Source organism: Orycteropus afer, unplaced genomic scaffold, assembly GCF_000298275.1.
Source record: "Orycteropus afer afer isolate SDZICR_OR568_19922 unplaced genomic scaffold, OryAfe1.0 scaffold00014, whole genome shotgun sequence".
NCBI lineage: Eukaryota > Metazoa > Chordata > Mammalia > Tubulidentata > Orycteropodidae > Orycteropus > Orycteropus afer.
Genome location: NW_006921601.1, coordinates 1,819,721 through 1,840,494, shown reverse-complemented (window position 1 = coordinate 1,840,494; position 20,774 = coordinate 1,819,721). Strand labels below are relative to the sequence as shown.

At 46.1% G+C, this 20,774-nt stretch overlaps 1 protein-coding gene across 1 annotated transcript; it reads right to left on the bottom strand.

Annotated features, from left to right (window-relative positions):
* Positions 1-1,830: 1,830 nt before the first annotated feature.
* Positions 1,831-12,458, bottom strand: CCKBR (cholecystokinin B receptor). The gene is made up of 5 exons (XM_007954339.2): positions 12,308-12,458; positions 3,666-3,917; positions 3,257-3,506; positions 2,578-2,750; positions 1,831-2,369 (listed from the first exon to the last, which is right to left on the bottom strand). Exons 1-5 carry the CDS (start codon positions 12,456-12,458, stop codon positions 1,831-1,833), a joined length of 1,365 nt encoding a protein of 454 aa, XP_007952530.1.
* Positions 12,459-20,774: the final 8,316 nt, after the last annotated feature.

Here is a 20,774-nt window from a genome sequence, read left to right as displayed (position 1 = left end):
AATTTTGTGTCTGTAATTTTGAATTCTTTTTCTTTGAAAAGGGCACTCAATTTAATAAGTTTCAAGCTGCACAAAATGTGGTTCTCTCCCTGATAGGTGTGGCTTTTTATCCATCTCCAGGTCGGTATCTACTTCAGTATTATCCTTTCTACCTTGCTCTAATTCATTGCATGATCTTGGGCAGATTTATTTCCTGCTCTGGTCTCAGTTTCCCCATCTGTTACAAAATGGCATTTCAAGGAACCTCTCTTTCAACATACCATGCCTCTGACTCTCTGTATCTGTCCCCTTAGTGCTGTCATCATTTTCTGTCCTTCCTTGTTCGTCACTGTGTGTGTGCAGGCTGATGTTGCTGGTACCTGCCTTTCTCTGGGCCTGGCTTAGAGGCTCACAGTCTGGAAAAAAAAAAAAAAAAAAGGTAGGCTGGGCTCTGGGATTTATATTCAGCTCTATCTTTGCCACCAACTCCAAACCTCTTTGCTGTTGCTGGGCCAGGGCCAGGAAGTATGCTTCCATGAGACAGAAGTTTGTCCAGGTTCTTACACTAAAGAAGAGTAAGTGCATTAAAAATGTCTTACTCTTGACAAATACCATACATGTTTCATATGTATGACCTTACCATATGAAATACCTAGAATAGGAAAATGTAGATATTAGAGTTTAATAGTGGTTACCAAGAACAAGATGGAGGAGGGGAGGGGGAAAGAGTGTTTATAGTGATGGAACATTTGGCAATCGAAATTGGTGATGGTTGTACAACGTGATTGATGTAATTGGTCTCATCTAATTGTACACGTGAAAAATGTTGAATTGGCGAATGTTGTATCATATACAGTTTTACAATAAAAAAGGCCCCAGTCTTTAATGAACTTGTGTACATCTGTCACGGTTTGATCTCTGGCATTTGTTTGAAATTGAATTGAATAAAGTGAGTCTTATTACACAGTGCTGCTTTATCTTTTCATCAAAATGTTAATAATCATCTATCAATACAGTTCATTAACAATGATACCACTTTAGAGGAATGTGCCCAGGGGTCATGATGTGTCATAGGTACCCAACCTTCCTCTTCCACCCCTACTCCCAGTTACTAGGACATTGGCATGTAGGTGGTCAAGGATGACAATCCAGGGAGAATATAGAGTCCCCCTAGCTTCAGACCTGGGGTTTTCAGGAGGGGGTTGTGCACTGGTGTGGCCATAAGGAGGCATCTGACAGGGAGAATTCCACAAATCCCTTGCTCAAAAAAAAGAAAAAAAAAAAAACCATAGGAAGTTCAGGAAGAAGCTGAATGATTTATTGTTTCTTGAAGAAGCCAGGTGTGGGAAGAGGGGGCAGGGCCACAGTCCTTAACTGGAAACGGATGAAGGGATTTTTTTGCCAAAACTGTCTGTTGGTCAAGGAGGGGTGAGTTTAGGCCTGTTGGCACTTTCAGTACTGGAGGGGAAGGGCTCTGTGAGGTCAAACTGGGGGCAGCCTCAGCAGTCAGTCCAATGCCTGGATCCATGTCCCCTAATGGAATCATTGCCATTACTGCATGTGTATATAAGAAGCAGGTCAGCCTCTGTCATAGTTTCTATTGTGTAGGGACAGCCACTGCTAGGGCCTCTGTGTCTGTCTGGGATTGGTGCTGTTTCTATGTGCCTGGTTCAATCCCCTATCAGGAGTGCGCCTCAGTTCCTGTATGGCGTCTGTCAGGTAAGCCCCTTTTCCTACGCTGTCAGGTGTCAGTCTCTGGTAAGTTTTGGTTTGTTTCTCGCGTATCTGCATGGGTTCCATCTTGTAGGGATCAGTCTCTGTCCTGTCTCAGCCCCCACTCCCCTTCACCACTCAGCCTGGCCCCAGTGTGCTGATGGTGGTGTAGCTCAGCCTGGAGAGAGAAGCAATGGATGGGGTGGGAGGGTCCTCGTCCGGCAGAGGCCTAGGGCGAGCTCGTGGAGGGCGGGGCCAGCAGCGAGAGCACGTTTCGAGGCAGGCCTGACGAAAGCGACGGTGCATGAAGCAGTAGACCAGGGGGTTGACACAAGCGGAAGCATAACTGAGCAAGTGGATGAAAGAGATCGGTGCGCCCGAGAGCGCGCGGTGCGCGCCTGGACCGTCGAAGGCGCGCCATGTGTTGGCACTGTACACTGGCAACCAACACAGGAAAAAAAGTACAACGATCACCAGCAACATCCTCACTACGCGCTTCTTGGCCAGCAGCTTTGCCTGGACCGGCCGGTGCCCCGGTCCTGGCCCAGAAGGGGGCGCCGTCAGCGCCGACAGCTCCAGTGCCGGCCGAGAGCGCGGAAGCTGCACGTAGCAGCCATCGCCATCCTCGCCAGCCAGCCCTGTCTCAAGCCGGCAGTGCCCGTTCTGGTGGGCAGGATCTGGGTACAGAGGGTGGGTGGTCAGAGCAGAAGGCAGGGTCCTCCAACCTCCAGCCCTCCCACACCTGGCTTACATACAACCTTAGCCACATTCCCAGCCTCATCTCTTGCTTACAATCCTCCATCCGGCCTCGCTTACTCTAGGGCCCGCCCCTTCCCAAACTCCACCCTACTCTCTCAGGCTCCGCCCACCGTTGTTTCTGCCCACCTGGTCCTTTCCCATCTTGCAACCCTCCCTGGCTTCGGACCCGGCTCTGGCTCTCGGTGTCACCGTCACCGTCAAAGCGAAGCCCCAGGTAGAGTTCGCGGGAAATCAGTCCGTAGGCCACAGCCATAACCACACCTGGGACGAAGAACAAGAGCAGGAGCAGCAGCACCGACCTAGAGACAGCACACAAGACGGATCATGCGGGTCTCTGTCCAGTCACCCAATCACAGATGTGGGGAAGCGATTGGTATTCCTAGGGCTGGTGGCCAGCCTCCAGAGGTAGAAGTAGGATTGAGGGATGCCTTTGGGGAAGGCTAGAGAACTGGGGGGAGCTCTGGTAGCGTAGTGCCTAAGGCACTGGACTGCTAACAAGAGGGCTGGCGGTTCAAACCCACCAGCCACTCCTCGGAAGGAAGATGGGGCAATCTACTTCCGTAGTGACCCTGCCTTGGAAACCCAAGGAGGGGTCGCTATGAGTAGGGTCCGACGCGACGGCACACAGCAACAACAGAGAACTGGGGGAGGGGCTCCAAATGGGAATCCCGGGTGTTCGGTGCTAAATGGGAACTGGAGTGGTAACTTGTGGAGTAGCTGGAGGAGAGTCCTGAGTTATGGTCGTAAGCATCTGATGGAGATAGAGAAGGAAGTTTCCAGGACTGTAAATCATGGGCACGCTCACCAGGTCTGTCGGATGCGCGCACTGGGCCAGCGATGCACGCACTGCAGCACACGGGGCCCCGCTGGCTGCACGGTGGTGTACACGGGGTAAGGCACCATGAGCAACCCGGACAGCAGCCATGTGGCTACTATCACTCGAACCGCGTGGGAGCGCGTCTGCCACACACGCGCCTGCAGTGGCCTGCAGATGGCGCTGTACCGCTCCAGGGCGATGGCCACAAGGCTTAGTGTAGACACACTGACAGACACCCCTGAGGAAGGAAAGAGGAAGGGATCGCTTTGGAAACTTGCACTTACACTCACCAGTGTGACCTCCCACACTTCCCAAAGCCAAATAGGGAAAGATCCCTACATTTGGCAAGGATCGAAGGTGAGGAGTTGGGGGAGGGGAAGAAGGCTGTCTCACCCACCCATGAGGTAGGAAACTGCCTTGCAGACGACTGTGCCAAAGATGAACGTGCCCATGAGATTAGGCAGGAGAGTGAAGGGCATGCAAGCCACAGCCAGCAGGAGGTCGCTGACTGCCAGAGAGAGCAAGAAGGCATTGGTGACAGTTCGTAGGCGTCGGCTCAGCCCCAGGACCACGATGATTAGCACATTTCCGCCAACGCTCATCAGAAAGATCACCAGATAAAGGGTGATTCTAATGGCCAGCTCCAATTCTGGGTGGGAAAAAGGAGAGTTGGCAGTAAGGGATTTGGGCTCCACTGAACCAAACACCTCAAGTCCACTTATCCCCAACCCCCACTTCCCAGGCAGATCCCTTACATTCCAAGATCACCCCATCCCCCCAGGTCTCACTTATTAGACAGTGAACTTGAATCCTTTACCTTCTTGAGACCCAGACAGTTAAATTGGCCTAGCTCTACCCTTCTTAAAAAAAAAACCCTGTATTTTCCCCTCAAGTTTGCTCCAAATCTTTCCTTCTCTTTTTCAGCCAAACTACTTGAAAAGATTATTAGTCTCTTCCTAGCCACACCCCAATTCATTACAATCCAGTCTCACTCTCCTCCATCACTGTTTGGACACTTCTTCCCAAGGTCACTAAGCCTTCACTTCCAAATCCAGAGGTCTCTTCTCAGCCTATTCTACTTGACCTCCCTGCAACTTTTGACATGCTGACCATCCATTACCCCCCCCCCCTTTTTTTTTTCCTAATTGTCATTTGGGTGAAAGTTTATAGAGCAAATTCATTTTCCATACAGCAGCTCATACACATTTTGTTTCATGACATTGATTGCAGTCCCCATAATGTAACAGCTCTCTTCCCACTTCCTCCCTGTGTCTTTCTTTCCTATGCAGTCCATTCCTTTTGAAACCCATGTAAGATCATATCCTTATTCTCTTCAAAAAGAAAACAAAAAACAAACAAAAGGCTTTCATCTATTCTCTATAATCTGCAAGTGCTTAGCATATTATCAAAGTCCTCCACCTCCTGCTCTGTCCTCTCCCTTCTCCCCTGCTATGCACCCACTTAAGCCACTGGATGAGTCTTTTAATTTTTTTTTAATTATATACACTCATGACTCCTTGCTCACACTGGTTCCTCAGCCTGGAATGCTTCTTCACCAACCTCCTCTCTCCCCATCACAGACTTCTATATCTGGTGAACTCCTTTTTATCTCTTGTCTTTCAAGACTCAGGTCAACTGCCACTTCTGTACACTGCATTTGGAATTCATTTCCCTTTTCTTTGATCCATGCATGTTCCTTATAGATCTGTTAGAGTCCTTTTTACTTTCTGCTTTGTATTTTAGTATCTCCAAACATTCATTCTCACTCAACAAACATTTACAGAGGACTACCTCTGGGCTAAGCACAGGGAACAAAGAGATGAACATGACAAATTTCCTGCTACACTCTAGAGGGGAATGCAGGTACACAAACATAGTTTCCACACTGTGTGATAAGGGGTGAGACAGAGGGATGTACAAGGTGCTGTGAAAGCTCAGATGAGGGAAATCTGATGTCGCTGGGCTAGACAGAGGGCTGGGAGGATTAACCCCATTCATTTGAGTCAATTTCTGTTGGGAGATGGATTCATCTCTGGGTCTCCATACTGTAGCCAAGTAGACTCCTAGGCCAGTAGGCACCCAGGCGAAGTTGGATTGAATTGAACTGGATTGAAGTATCCACACCCCTGGCCCAACAGGTGGGAGACTGGCACTTAAATAAAGAGAAGGCAAGAGGCAGAGCCTCCCAGTTGGAGGAAGAAGGCTCAGAGCTGCAGCTCCCTCTTCCTCTTGTTTTAGCTCCCACATTATGCTGTTTTCTCCTTACAATACCTAGCCTTTCTTGATGCCATTGTAGATATCAGATATCCACAGTGCTATTAAGGAGAGATCCCTAAACTGAGCCCAGCAGTGAAAAAACTTGTCCAAGGTCATACAGCTAGTAAGAGGCTGCGTGAGAATATAATCCAAGTCTCTAGATTCTTACAATGTTTGGCGTCCTACTTACTGTTCCCTGGTTCCTCTGTCATTCATCACATTTCCTCCTTCTCTTAACTGAATCTCAATCTCAGTGTCCCTCCCCCATCCCCCAGGATTCTATCATGGCATTTCTCACTATATGTTATATTTAATTATCTACCTCCCCCATAGAGTATGAGCTTCTTGAGGACAGGGACAATGTCCATCTTGTTCTCCCTAGCACTCTGCATGATGTCCAGCACAAAGGAGGCACTCAATATACAAGTGCTTGTTAATGAATCTTGAATGAATCTCTGTCTCTCTCCATATAAGTGCACCTGCCTTTTCCTTCTGCATCCAGCTCTCACCTCTGTGCCTCTAGATCTCCAGCATGCTTTCTCTCTGCCTTTGTCTCTCTGGAGACACATGTTGGAGGGTCCTTGAGGGGTCAATAACAAGCTGTGATTTCTGATGCTCTACTTTTGCTATTATATACAAACCCTTTGTGTCTCATTAGGAAGCTAGGCCCCCTCTCTGTAGGAAAGGCTTATCTGTAATAAATTAGAGATGTGTGTGTGTGTGTATGTGTAAAGGAAAATAAAGACCTTTTAGAAGATCTCTCTCAGAGAGGCCCTTCGACTTGGAAAGACAGAGCTGGTAGTCTATCTTGCATTCTGTGTTCTTCTCTCCCCTCACAGTCTGCCTCTTTTGTTCCCACTTCTTACTCCCTCTAATCCATCATTTCTCTCACATCCTATTCTAGATGTCTCCCTCAATTGATTTTTGATGTAGTCACCATACCTTCCCAAGTTTGTACACCACTCTTGTGTGCAGAATATATTTCTCATTCATTCGTCTGGCTGATATGACCCATGTGTCTTTCTTTGAACTTGACTAATTGTGGTGGAGCAGAAGGATGAGGATAGGCTCATTCCTTCTGAAATTCCTAATCTTCTTGGGGACTCCTAAAAATTAGGGGACAAAGTCTCAACAAAATTAAGCAGCAATTTTTTAGTGCTTTCAGAATTGACTCAATGGCAGTGGGTTTGGTTTGGGTTTTTGCTGTTTTCACTGAGCATTCCTAGATCTTACCTTATTCCCACTATCTCTCTAGTTCCTTGCTGTTGACCAGTTAGGTGATATGAAAATGACTAACTAAAAGCAATCTTAGAGTTAAAACTAGTGGGTATATATGCATCCATATATGTGGCAACTATGAGTGTTCACAGTAGCTGAAGTGACTAGGAACCTAAGGTGGAGTGGATAGATGGGAGATGGCACCTTCTGGATTATAACCCCTGGTGCACTGACAGTCTGCCTATGGGCATTAGCCCACTGGGTATGAGAGGAGAGTAGAACCAGTGGACTCAAGAGATTGGAATAGTTCAGTTCTGCTTCTGGGGTCTCGAGGGCCTTTGTTTTGTCCAAATTATGACGGAGAAAGTAAGAGCACAAAAATCCAGACAATATGATACAAAACAAAAACCAAGCTTTTCTATGAAAGGATTCCACAGAACCTTGAAACTGTTGATGCCTCAAATTCTGCCTTCCATTAGTGTGTGGGATCTGGTCACTCATGAATTCTGACATCAAAGTAATAATATCTATGTCTTTATGGTGAGCAGATAGCATCCAACTGACCATGAGTAATAGTTGATTGAATGGAGGGACATTCAAGTGTCAATGGGTAAGATTGAGAGAGTAAGAGTAATAGCCAAGAGTGTGTGCATAATATCGGAGTGACCATTGCGTAATATCTTAGTCTTCGAGATGATATCAGGGTAGGTGAGAGTAACACGAGTTTCTGTGGGCAATATCCAGAGAAGGTTAACAACTACATGTCTATAGGTAATACTAATTGAGTGTGGATAACATTTAAGTGGTGGTGCAGTGGTTAAAGAGGTTTGAACCCACCAGATGCTCTGTGGGAGAAAGATGTGGAGTTTTGTTTCCCAAGATTTACAGCCTCTGAAACACTACAGGGAAGTTCTGTTTTGTACTGTAAGGTTGCTATGAGTTGGAATCAACTTGACAGCAGCAGTTTGTTGTTGTTTTTTTTTTTTTTTTTTTTTAAGTATCTGAGTAAGTGTTGGAACATTGGAATGAGCCAGGGTGATAACCAAAAGTCTGCAGATAACATCTCATTTTGTAGGAAACATCTTGAAGAAGTATGGCTTACATTAGGGTTCTGTGGTAATACCTGTGCAAATACGGTAATATCCAAATGATGATAGTAATAGCTAAGTTAGTAAATATCCAAGCATGTGTGGGCAATATTTGAGTACAAATAACACTTGGTTGAGTGAAATTAACTGATCATCTAAATGAATACAGGTAATAGTTGAGTCTCTGTCGGTAATATTGGAGTGCACAAAAGTAGTGTCTTTGATTTTATGGGAAAAGCTGGAGGAAGGTTACCTAAGTGAGCAGAGATAGCATCTGATTCTGTGTGGTTAATAACAAAATGAAAATTAGTAGCGTTCCATGGATGGGTAACATCTAAATGATTACGGGCACTATTAACGTGAGTGTGGGTAATGTCTGGGTTTCTGTGGGTAGCATTTAAGTAAACATGGGCAAACTCAAGTGTCTGTGGGTTATATCAGGATAATTTCTGTTGGTAATGTTGGAATGAACATATGCATCTACAAGGGTAGTATTGAGTGACTGTGGGTAATAAGAGTCTGTGGGTAACTTCTGACTGCTTGGTAACATCTGAATGTAGTGTGAGTAATAACTTCCAGATGTGTGAGGCCACTTCTTGCACCACAGCTTGGAATTGCTTCACATCCTGCTTTCTCAGGGACCTTTGCTGAGGACTGTGCCCTCTCCTCTCTTCTGCACCTTCAATGTTCCTTTCTCCAGCCTCATTTTCTATTCAACATTTGCAAATGCTCTTGTCCCTACTACCACCAAAAGAATTCAAAAGACAAAGTCACACACACACACACACACACACACACACACACTCATTTCTCAATCTTATGCATTTTCTAGCACTATCTTTGTTTCCCTCTCTCCCTACAAAGGGAGCTTTGGTGGCGTAGTGCCTAAGATATTTGACTGCTAACCAGAAGGCTGGTGGTTCAAACCCACCAGCCACTCCTTCGAAGGAAGACCGGGCAATCTATTTCTGTAGAGATACCACCTCAGAAACCCAAGGAGGTGTCACTATGAGTTGGAAACAACTCAATGGCAGTGAGTTTTTTTAATTTTTATTTTTTGGTTGTTGTTGTTTCTCCCTACAAAATGTCAAAACTCCCTGAAAGTTTTATCTACACACCCTACCTCACTTCTCAAATTGTCTCTCCCTCTGGCCCAATCAACCTACTGCAGTTAGGCCTCAGCACCCACTATTTCACCTAAGAACTTCCTTGTTATGGAATCCAAAGGATAGTGTTCTGTCTTTATCCAACTATATTGCTGTAATTGACATCATTTAGCCTACCCTGAAGGAATCCTAGTGGCAGAGTGGTTAAGTGTTTGGCTACTAATCAAAAGGTCAGTTGTTAAAATCAACCAGCTTCTTTGCAGGAGAAAGACATGGAAGTCTGCTTCTGTAAAGATTATAGGCTTGGAAGCTCCGTGGGGGCAATTCTGTCTTGTTCTATAAGGTTGTTATGAGTCAGAATTGACTTGATGGCAACAAGTTTGGTTTTGGACACCACCCTACTTGAAACTCTCTTTTCCTTTGGCGTCTGGAAGGACATAGCTCCTGTCTCTCTGACAGTTTGTCCTAAATGTCTTCCACAGACTCTTCTTCCTCTGCCTAGCTTTTAAAGATTGGGTTTCCATAGAAAGCAGCAGTCAAGAAATCAGACGACTTATGGCACTGGACAAATCTGCAAAACACCTCTTTAAAGTGCTGAAGACCAAAGATGTCTCTTTGAAGACTAAGGTATGCCTAACCCAAGCCATGGTATTTTCCATTACCTCATATGCATGTGAAGCTGGACAATGAATAAGGAAGAAGAGTTGATGCTTTTGAGTTGTGGTGTTGGCCAAGAATACCAGAAGTACCATGGACTACCAAAAGAACTAACAAATCCTTCCGGGAAGAATGCTCCTTGGAAGCAAGAATGGCCAGACTTTGTCTCACCTACTTTGGTCATGTTGTCAGAAGGGACCATTCCCTGGAGAAGGATATCATGCTTGGTAAAGTGGAGGGTCAGTGAAAGAGGGGAAGGCCTTCAATGAGATGGATTGACATAGTGGCTGCAACAATGGGCTCAGTTATAGCAAGCATTGTGAGGCTGGCACAGGACCGGGCAGCATGTTGTACATAGGGTTGCTATGAGTCAGAGCTGACTCAATGGCATCTAACAAGAACAACAGCATAGAATCCTATCCTAGGTCCTCTTTTCTTTCCATTCTACACAATTTTGGGATGATTTTTATCTATACCCATGGCTTCCATTATCTCCTCTAGGCAAGACCTTTCAAGTCTATATTTCTAGCTCAGACCTCTCCCCTAAGAATGCTGACTGATGGACTCAACAGCTTAACAGGCAACTCCACCTAGATGTCTCAATGGCATTTAAGCTCAGTGGGTTCAAAACAGAATTTATAATTTCCTTTTCCAAACCTGTTTCTGCTCCTTTGTCAACCTGCTCATTATATAGCACCAACATCCATCCAATTGCCCAAGCCAGAAACCCTTGACCTCTCCTTTCCTCTCCACTTCTAATCAATCACCAACCAAACCAAACCAAACTCACTGCTGTGGAATCGGATCCAATTCATAGTGACCCCTCCTTGGTTTCAACCCCCAGCCTTCTGGTTAGCAGTCAAATGCCTTAGGCACTACAACACCAGAGCTCCCAGGTCTTGTTAATTCTACTTCACAATTGGCTCTCAAATCCATCCACTTCTTTCCATCTCCACTGCCAGTTCCTTTGTCTAAGCCAGCATGATGTTTCACCGGGATCACTGTAATAGCCTTCTAAAGTGTTCCTCTGCCCTCCTCTGACTTCTGTCCTCCAATCTATCTGCTATACTATACAACCAATCCTAGCTTAAAACCTCTCAGTCGTTCCCATTGCTTCAGAATAAAATACACACTCCTCAGTTAGGTCTATAATGCTTTTCAGAAATACATTAGTTTGATCTCCAGCCTGAGTGTACATGTTCTAGCCACACAGAAACTATGTCACACTGAATAAATATAAGTGCCATGGATTTACACTTTGGGCTATTACACATACTTTCCTCTGTTCGGGATGCTTTTTGCCTCTTCTCCCCTTTACTTGGCTGGCTCCCCCTCTGATTTCACTTTAGACATCACCTCTTTGGAAGTCAACCTTGATTCTCAAGTCTGGATTTGGGGCTCATCTTCTGTGTTCCCACAACCCTATGAGGCACTTTCCACTTTGGGCTGCAATTCTCTGGTTACTTGTCTGTTCTTGCCACTAAACTGTGAGCTCCATGAAGTAGGGACTGTTTCAGTTTTTCTCAACTCATGCCTCAGTGCCTAACATAGTCTCTGGTTCAATAAATATTTCTTGACTGACAGAATCTAAGTGCAGTTGTAACAACTGAGCTGAGAAAGCATGCATTAGTTTGTGGAGTAAATAAATGCTTGCATTGTGATTCATTCCAACTTTTCCCTTCTTGACAGAGTTCTTTCTCCTGAAATCGCTCTCCTTCCTTTTCTGCCTACTGAACTTCAACTTCAAGACCAACTCCCAGTTTCCCTCCTCTGCGAAGTTCTTGGACCCCGTCATTCTCTCCTTTGCATGCCAGTAGTTCAGACCCTCTCCTGCCACCTGCCACACTGTGATTTATCCATTGGTTTGTCTCTCCTCTGCACTTGATCATGAGGACATCTTTTTGTCTGCAGGATTGGGAGATCAGGGTTAAACAAACATTTAAAGAGAAGAGAGCTGCAGGAGGGGAAAAAGATGTATCTTGAGCTGGGTCTTTAAGAAAATGCTGATGTGAGGTGAAATTCTCTCTTGGGGACTAGGTGACTGAAAGTAGTTTCAAGAGGGTAGAAAGGGGGAGCAGATGGTGGTACAAAGGGATGGGGCTGTCAAGGGGGCAGTTTGGAACTCTGAGGAGAAGAAGGAGGGGGCTTGGAGACACTATTTGGAGACTGAAACTACAGAGCCTTGAGAGGAACTCAAACTTGGGAGGTGGAGGGCTTTAAGGATGAGTGAAATGCGGAGCAGTCCCCAGGAGTTCAGGAGAGAGGATCTCATTTGGGAGGGAAGGGGTTTAGGGTGGGGGACATAGGAGACTACAACTCTAACTTCCCATTCAGGCCTTCAGAATGCTGCCTCTTCCAACCAGACTCCTTCTTTTTCTCACTCTTGCTTTTCTTTCTTCCTTCCCTTTCTCACTGTGGCACAGTGAACTGGATGTAAAGGAAAAGAGAGACCTGAAGGGTTGACGAGAAGAGGTCCTTGTCTCTCCCAACTTGAGATGTGTGCTGGGGGAGGACTGTGGAGGGGCTGTTGGGGGGATGGTGTGAGGCTGTGGTGGAGCTGTAAGAGCCTGCGGGGGTCGCCCATGTGAGGGGCAGCGAGCCGAGTACTCCCAAGAGGAGGACAAGGGCGTTTGAGGAGGCCGTGGGGCGCCTCTTTGACTGCTGTGAGGTGCTGTGAGAAGGAGCTCGTGGAGGAGGCTTGTGGAGGCACCCACCTTGCGTCCCGGCTCCGCGGATGCGAGGGGACTCGCAGCTGAGGTTGCTGGCGCCGCTGCTGTTGAGGAGGAGACCCCCAGGACGGCATAGAGAAGCCCCCGGCCCGGGCCCGGGTCCTGACACGCTTCGGTTCAGCCTCAGCAGCTCCATGGCCCCAGCGGGGCCGGCAGCCTCCCTCCGCTGGGCAGGGCTGTGGGTAGGAGGCATGTCTCCCTCCGCTGGGCAGGGCTGTGGGTAGGAGGCATGTCTCCCTCCGCTGGGCAGGGCTGTGGGTAGGAGGCATGTCTCCCTCCGCTGGGCAGGGCGGGCTCCCGCCGCGGCTCCACCTGCTCGCGCGCGGCGACTCCGGCTGGGGCGCCCGTCCGCCCCGCCCGCCAGGTCCCCGCCTGGTTCCCGCCCCCAGCTCCGGCCCCGCGCCTCCGCTCCCCTTCGCGCTCCCCGCCTGGGCCCTCTTGCCTCGCTGGCTCCGGGCCGCGTCTGTCCTGACAGGTGATCCTTCCGCCCCCGTCCGCCACTCGCGACTCACCCGCCCCCTCCCTGCGTGACTGTCCTCCTCCAAGGGGGGACCCCTCGCTACATCTCTCTTGTCTTCTCCCTGATTCCGGGGAGCTCTTGGGCTGGATGCGAGGTGTGTGTGCGTGCGTGTGTAAGAGGTCTGGGATAGTACGCTGTTGCCCCAGGGTCCTGCATCTCTCGGGATGGGGGCAGGGGACGTGCAGGTGGTGTCGGAGACTAGGGCTGCGCGTGGGGGTCCCCCGCTGCGGCTCAGATGTCTCAGCCCTTGAGAAGTGCAGAGGTTACGGTTCTCTGCCGCGGTGGCGGGGTGACCGCCGCGCCCTGGCTACGGTAAGGCTCTGCAGCTCATCACTGCGGGGCTGGGGTAGCCGCTGCATCTGCCCGGGCACCCTCCACTTTCCTACCAAGGCCCCAATCCAGGCTTCCACCCAAGGCTTCAAGGAAACTTCAGCAGCGGGCGAGAATGGGCGGTGGGTAGAGGTGGAAGAGGGCATTTGTCCCCAGGGAAGCTCAGGCAGGGGGAAGAACTGCCGGGAGAAAGTGTGACTTGGGCTTTGAGGAAGGTCGGGATGGTGGTGAGAAATGCCCAGGATAAATGGGGGTGGGATGGGGGGCTGTTGAAAAATAGGAAGGGTTTGTTTGCAATCCGAGCCCAGCGCAGGCAAGGAAGGGGAGGACGAGGCTGGCTTTCTCTGCGGTCTCCAGGCAGCGCCCACTCCCACCCGACACGCTGACGCTCACTGTTTGCTTTTATGTCAAACGGAGCCGCCTGTGTAGGGCGCCAGGTTCCCACGAGAGGGGGTCGGAAGGGGGCTGGGTCACTGAGGGGCAGCAGAAACAAAGCAAAAGGGGGCGTGTGCAGGACTGAGGTGGGTTTAGCCTTTTGGAGTAGGACTTGTCACCTTTATATTTCAGCCCTGACAGGTATCCATCCTCCTCTGTTCCTAACAAACTCCCATAAGACCTGAAATTCCGTCCTCCGATCTGGTCCCCATCAGTAGCTGTAAAATGTGGGGCATCAAAGAGTAGATTAGTGTACCAATGTGTACTAGTTTTATGGCGAATTCTGAGGACCTGGTCCAGGCAGCATTGAGTTTATCGCAGGTGAAGCATTGAAGAAGGCTTTCAGCCTAGGGGTGGGTGAGGTGCCCGCAACAGTTCCCCCTTTCCTTTCTCCTGGCACTACCTGCCTTGCCCATCTGAGGAGCCTGATTTGCTGTTTGTTCAACGCCAGCCCAGGTGGGGCCTCAGATAACCTGCTGTACTTTTCACACATTGGAGGGAGGGAGGGAGGGAGGGCACGGGAGCAAAGAGATGTTGAGGAGACAGAAAAGGAACTAGGAGCCACGGGCAGGCGTTCATTTATGCATCAAACTATGTGCCAGGTATAGGGCTGCACACTGGTTGTTCAATACAATCCGTACTTGAGAAGCTTCCAATCTAGTAGGGGGAATGATTGCAATATATGCAATAAATGCATCCACCAGGTTGCACAGGTCAGAAATTTAGAAATCATCTTTGACGCCTTGCTTCCTTAGGCTCCTTCATCTCTGTGGTAAAGGCTGTGATGCAAAGCCCAGACCCCTTCAAAAATGAAGGATTTATTGTCTTCACAAACTGGATTTACTCTCAGCTTCATACCTGAGTTGAAGAGAGCTGGCTTGTCCAAGATGATGTTGGCTTTCTAGGAGGTCCTACATCCAATGTAGGATCAGTGCAGAGGTATAGAGTTTCAACCCCTTAACAGTAGAGGATAACTCTGAAAGACTTTCACAACCCCAGAGTTCTTCAGGGGGTTGATGGGGGCCTTCTTTGGGATTGAGTTACTGCTCAGCTTCTTCCTTTACCCAATTCTGCTTTTGTCCTCTCTCTCTTGCACAGGTGATGACTTCAAGAGCTCTCTTGAACAGCTGTGTCTTAGAGTCTGCTTCATAGGAAATCCAACTGCATCACTCTCATATCCAATCAATCGTGAAGTCCTGTTGATGTTACCTATTAAGTGTTTCTCAAATCAATCTGCATCTATCTCCACTGACATTACCCTAATGGCATCTCATGATCCTGTCCTACCCTCCTAGCCTGAGTGGTCCACCATATGCTACTGATGCCTTCTCACATCCATCCTTAACCTTATAGTCAGAGTGGTGTTTCAAAAAATGAATCTGATTATTCCATTCTCCTGCAAGCAAACTTTTTAACAGGGTCTACAAAGTCTGCATAATTCGCCTCCTTCCTACCTGCCTCTCCAACCTTGTTTCAAGCCACTATGAACCTTGTTCTCTCCACTGTAGACATGCTGGTCTTCCTTTAGTACCTTTTATTTGCTTTACTTTCTTGAGCTACATGGTCTTTGCATGTGCTGTTACCTCCTTCTGGAAGCTTCTCCCTTCCTTCCTGATTACATTATGGCCTACTGAGGTCCTTACGATCTCAGCTCAGGCAGCAATTCCTCCAAGAAGCTTTCCCTGGCTTTGTGGTAAGCAGAATCCTAAAATGAGGCCCACTGACTCTCACCCTTATAAAATCTTTTTTCCTTGAGTGTGGGTGGAACCTGTGCATATAATTAGATATCACTCCTGTGATTATGTTACCCTTTGTGGCAAAAGAGAATTTGCAGATGTAATTAATGTTACTAATCAATTGCCCTTAAGATAGAGAGATTAGCTAACTAGTCCTAACCTAATCACAAAAGTCCTTTAAAAGCAGAGCAGTTTCCCTGGCTGGTAGCAGAAGAGGAAGTCAGAGAGATTTGAAGTACAAGGATTTAACACCTCGTTGTTGGCATGAAAATGGAGGAAGGCACCTGAAACATTGGCTTTAGAGTGGAGAGAAGCCTTTAGCTGAGAGCAGTCCCCTGGCTGACAGCCAGCATGAAACGGGGACTCTAGTCACAAAGAACTAATTTCTGCCAGTGACAAGAATGAGCTTGGAAACAGATTTTTCCTGAGCCTCCAGATGAGAATTTAGTCTTGCAATGCCGTGAACAGAGAACCCAGCTACGCTATTCTGATCTCCTGATCTGTGAGCTAATAGATTTGTGTTGTTTGAAGCTACTCAATTTGTTATCACAGAGTAGAAAACTAATACATTACCCATCTCAAGAGGCAGCAAATGCAGACCCTTGGAAGACATATTAGTAAACTTGTCTCTTTTTCTGGATGAAATAGGAGTATTCGAAATTTGTGACAGATTGCTAGTGGCAGCTACTGTGAGAGCAGCTTAGGGAAGTGGAACCAATTTGGAGTTCATGGCTATAATTCAGGTCAGAGATGATAGTGGCTTGAACTAAAGTCATGAAGGAACTGCAGAAGATGGATGCAAGAGCATGGAAGTAGAAGACAGGACTTAAGACACTGAATATGTAGGATGAGGGCGAAGGATGAGTTAAAAATGAATAATATTTCTGGTAATTGGATGGATGTGGTACTCTTCACTATATAATCATTACTGTTTGGTGAGCACCTACTATGTTCTAGGCAAGGTACATACATTATCTTTAATCCTCACACACACACACAAACTATATAAGTTTAGGCTCAATATTGTTGTTGTTAGGTGCCATCAAGTTGTCTCTGACTCTTAGCAACCTTATGTGCAGCAGAACGAAAGATTGCTGGTCCTGTGCCAGCCCCATGATCTTTGCTATACCCGAGCCCATCGTTGCAGCCACTGTGTCAATGGTTCAGTATTATTGATCACTATTTTAGATGAAAGAGCTGTAGCTCAGTGTGAGAGAGTTTAATGAAGTTGCCCAAAGCCACAAAATTATTGGGTGAAAGAACCAGAATGCAAAGCGAGGGATTTCTAAAATCAGAATTCAGATGCTCATACTATGTTGTTCCCAGAATGAGTAGAAGTCTTACTATATTCCCTGATCACCTTCTTTCTTCCGTTTTACGCAAGAATATTTTCAACTTTCTTGACTCCTGAAAGTTTTAATTTCATCTTTCATCTTGACTCTCACACACACACGTAAACACCATCCTTTACTCTTAATACATAACGTGGTTTCCAACCTCATAGAGAAAATAATAACTCTTAGACAGCGACTCCCACCAGTGAATCTGTTCGGTTTTATATGTGTTGAGTTTCACATGCCTATTAGACATCTAAGTACAAATTCCAGTAAGAATTTGGATATACAAGTAATATAGAAGTAATGCAAATCATGGAATTAGTGAGAGTGTGTAAAATAGGAGGAAATGAGGATCCAAGTCAGAATCTTGGAGAAGACCATTATTTCAAGGCTTAATAAAGAAAGATCAGCCTGCCATACTGGACTTACACTTCCACATAGTAACAATCCACTAGAGCTCACTATTGCCTTGTTCTTTGTGGCATATGGTCTTCCATTTGCCACACTCTCCACTATTCCCTATTGTTTCCCCAACTGAAGCTGAGCTACAGTTGTTTTGCTGTTACTTAGTCTACTTTATTCATATACCACCCTGGCTGACACATACTCTGAAAGCCTGGAATTCAGAAAAGGCCCTGGATTTTTGGTAGGGGCAGCATTATAAGTCCCCACACTGCCATTCTCCTTTTGCTTCAAATGCGTAGCAGTGATAGGGAAATATTTTTAAAATGTGAACTAAAAGGCCATAGCCAGGCACAAGAACAAAATAAACAATAAAAAAAGGGGAAAAAAAAAAAAAAAAGCCAGCCTGCAAAAGAGACCAAGATGAAGCAGACAGAGAGGCAGGAAGAAAACAAGGGGAGCAAAGAATCGTAAAAAGTAAAGGAGAAGAAGCTCAAGGAGAAAGTATGGAACTGATTGAAATGCTGCTCCTGGATCAATCAAAATGGAGACTGTAGTGTATTGTATGATGACCCCTCAAAAGGTACGTCCTCATCCCAACTTCCAGAATCTGTGAATGTGACCCTATTTGGAAAAAGGTTCTTTGCAGATGTAATTAAGGATCTTCAGATGCTATAATCCTGGATTATTTGGTTGGGCCCTAAATCCAATGTCAATTGTCCTTTTAAGATCACACAGAGGAGAGACATGTAGAGAAGAGTAGAAGGCCATGTGAAGATGAAAGCAGAGAATGGACGCATGCAGAGAAAGCTGCAGCCAGAAGATGAAGATTCTCCCCTAAACCCTTTGCAGGCAGGGAGAGTGGCCTTATTGACTTTTACTTCTGATTTCTGGCCTTCAGAACTGTATGGTGAGAGAATAAATTTCTGTTGTTTTGGTGGTAATTTGTTACAGCAGCCCTAGGAAGCTAACACAGAACTGGTAAGTATTATCTCAATTTAGTTAGAGATCCTTGGCAACTTTGGAAAGAGCCACTTTGGTGAGGTTGCAAAAGCAGAAGACAGATTGGGTGGAATGAAAACTGAATGTGGTATGAGGAAGTAGCGTGACTGACTTTAAGCAAGTATTTTAGGAGTATAGTAATTAACAAAAGGAAAGAGAGTAGTCACTAGAGAAAGATTAGAATACAAGGTTTTTTTTTTGTTTTGTTTTCTTTTAAGATGGGTAGACTGGCATTCATCTCTGGTTGATGGAATCACTCAAATATATAGAAAAGGCTGAAGACATAGGAGTGAGAGAATGGCTAATTAATACCACAAAGTTTCTGAGAAGGCAGGAAGTAATGGAATCTGCAGCAGAAGTGGAAGGTCCTAGTTTTTGATAGGAGGAGAGACTCAATTATAATAGGAAGTTAGTAGGAGAGGATGACTGTAGATAAAAATAAATCATAGCCAACCAGATACAGCTATATATTCTAGCCTTCTTGCAGCTAAGTATGGCTATATGACTAGGTCTGGTCAGTAAATGTGGGTGGAAGTGATAAATGCAGCTTCCAGATCAAGCTTTTAAAGGAGAGGAGTGGGCCTTCTGTTCCTATTGCCTCTTCTTACAGGCTGGAAAGTGGATGTGAGGGTAAGCCATCTTCAACCATGCAGAGAGGGTAACACGCTGGGATGGCTGAGCCACAAGATGGAAGGAGGCTGGGCCTGCTATATTGTCAAGTCATTTTACCATCCCTGGTTCTGCTACATAAAAAGGAATAAAACTATAGTCTTAAATCCCTATGATTTTTCTCTCTCTTATCATGGCAACCTGACCTGCATCTTAACTAAGACAGTAGGTTTGTAAGTTGTATGGTGGAGCTGCTGTCTGACAATTTCTATTTTCTACATGAAGTTGGAGACCTGATTATCAGTGAGTGAAGTGTGTATGTATGTGTGTGTACGAGTGGATGGGATTTAGAAGTCAAGGTGGTTTAAGAAAACAAATACAATAGGAGAAAGAAAGTAGAGACTATACTATTACTTCCGTATTATAGGATAATATTATAGCAGAGTGTAGGAGCTCTGGTAGCATAGTGCCTAAGGCACTTGACTGCTCACCAGAAGGCTGGCGGTTCAAACCCACCAGCCACTCCTCGGAAGGAAGGTTGGGCAATCCTACTTCCGTAGTGATACTGCCTTGGAAACCCAAGGAGGGGTCGCTATGAGTTGGGGCCGACTTGACGGCAAACAACAACAACAATTATAGCAGAGTGGTGAGGACCCATATGAGAATTGGTGATCATGAATTTCTAGTGGTATCAATCATTTTCTCCAACAGAGCTGAGCTGGTCGGATGCATCATGGAAAATGATGATTCAGTTTATCAGAAGTTGGCATTTTACTAGATGGGTAGGATGGAAAAACAGAAGGAAAAAGGTGACCTAATGGACCACAAAATTTCAGATGGACGTGGAGGGGAGAGGAGAATTATGAGATAGATGACAAAGTCTAAAATGAAGAGTAGGTAGGCTCCAGAAGATTGGTAGTTGTCAGCAATGACAGAGGGAAGAGGGTCACAATGGATGCATGAGCTTCATGGGAGCAGGGCTTCTACTGAGAGTGAAGAAGCATCAATGAGAACAGAAGACACCAACTCTGTGATACCTGGATTCTGGGAGGATGAGAAGCCACCCCTTGAGAGGTATGTAGAGGTTGTACCATCCTTAGTGGTCTTCCAGTTTTGTTAGCACAGTTAGGGGAGTGTTCAAAGAAGTTGAGGATATGAGTTTGCCTATCTTGGAAAAAGAGTTACAGAAAACAAAACTCCTCTGGGAAACTTTCCCTAACCCCTCAAGTCTGGTTTAGGTGTTCATCCAGTGTCCTTTGTCATAGTAATTCTTACAATGACATGTCATGTAACTGTCCCTTTGTCTGTGTTCCAAGAGTCTGACTCCTGCCTCTTACTCCAACAGTTTCTCAAATCACTTTCCACACTACTTCTATTACTTATTTTCTGTCCTTTCTTTACGCTCCCTGCCATACCGTACTGGTTGCTGTCAAGTCAATTCTGACTCATGGTGACCCATGTGTATCAGAGTACAACTGTCCTCTACAGAGTTTCAATGACTGATTTTTGGAAGATCACCAGACCTTTCTTCCAAGGTGCCTCTAGGTAGACTCAGACCACCAACCTCTTATTAGCAGCTAAGCACATTAACCATTTGCACCATCCAGGGACTCCTCTTCATGTTGAAGGCACCTTGAATTGCTTATAGTTTCCTTGTATGTGCCACATTGTCCCTCATCTTTATACTTTGTTCATATTCTCTCCTTTGACTACATGTAGGTGAATGATAGGAGATGAAGGCTAGGCAATGGTGAGTGCAAATTGCTTTCAAAAACATGGCTTGTATGCATGGAAACAATTAGTCCAAGTGACTGGTACACCATGTAATTCTCAGCCTATATGACTATGAGACCAGAAGAACTAGTGGTGCCCAGCTACCACTGTCAACTACTTGGAGAGGGATCTATGTAGGAGATCTGTATAGAGTGGGAGAAAAATGCAGAACAAAACTCAAAATCATTAAAAAAAAAAAAAAAAAAAAAGGGAAAAAAAAAAAAAAAAAGCCAGCCTGCAAAAGAGACCAAGATGAAGCAGACAGAGAGGCAGGAAGAAAACAAGGGGAGCAAAGAATCGTAAAAAGT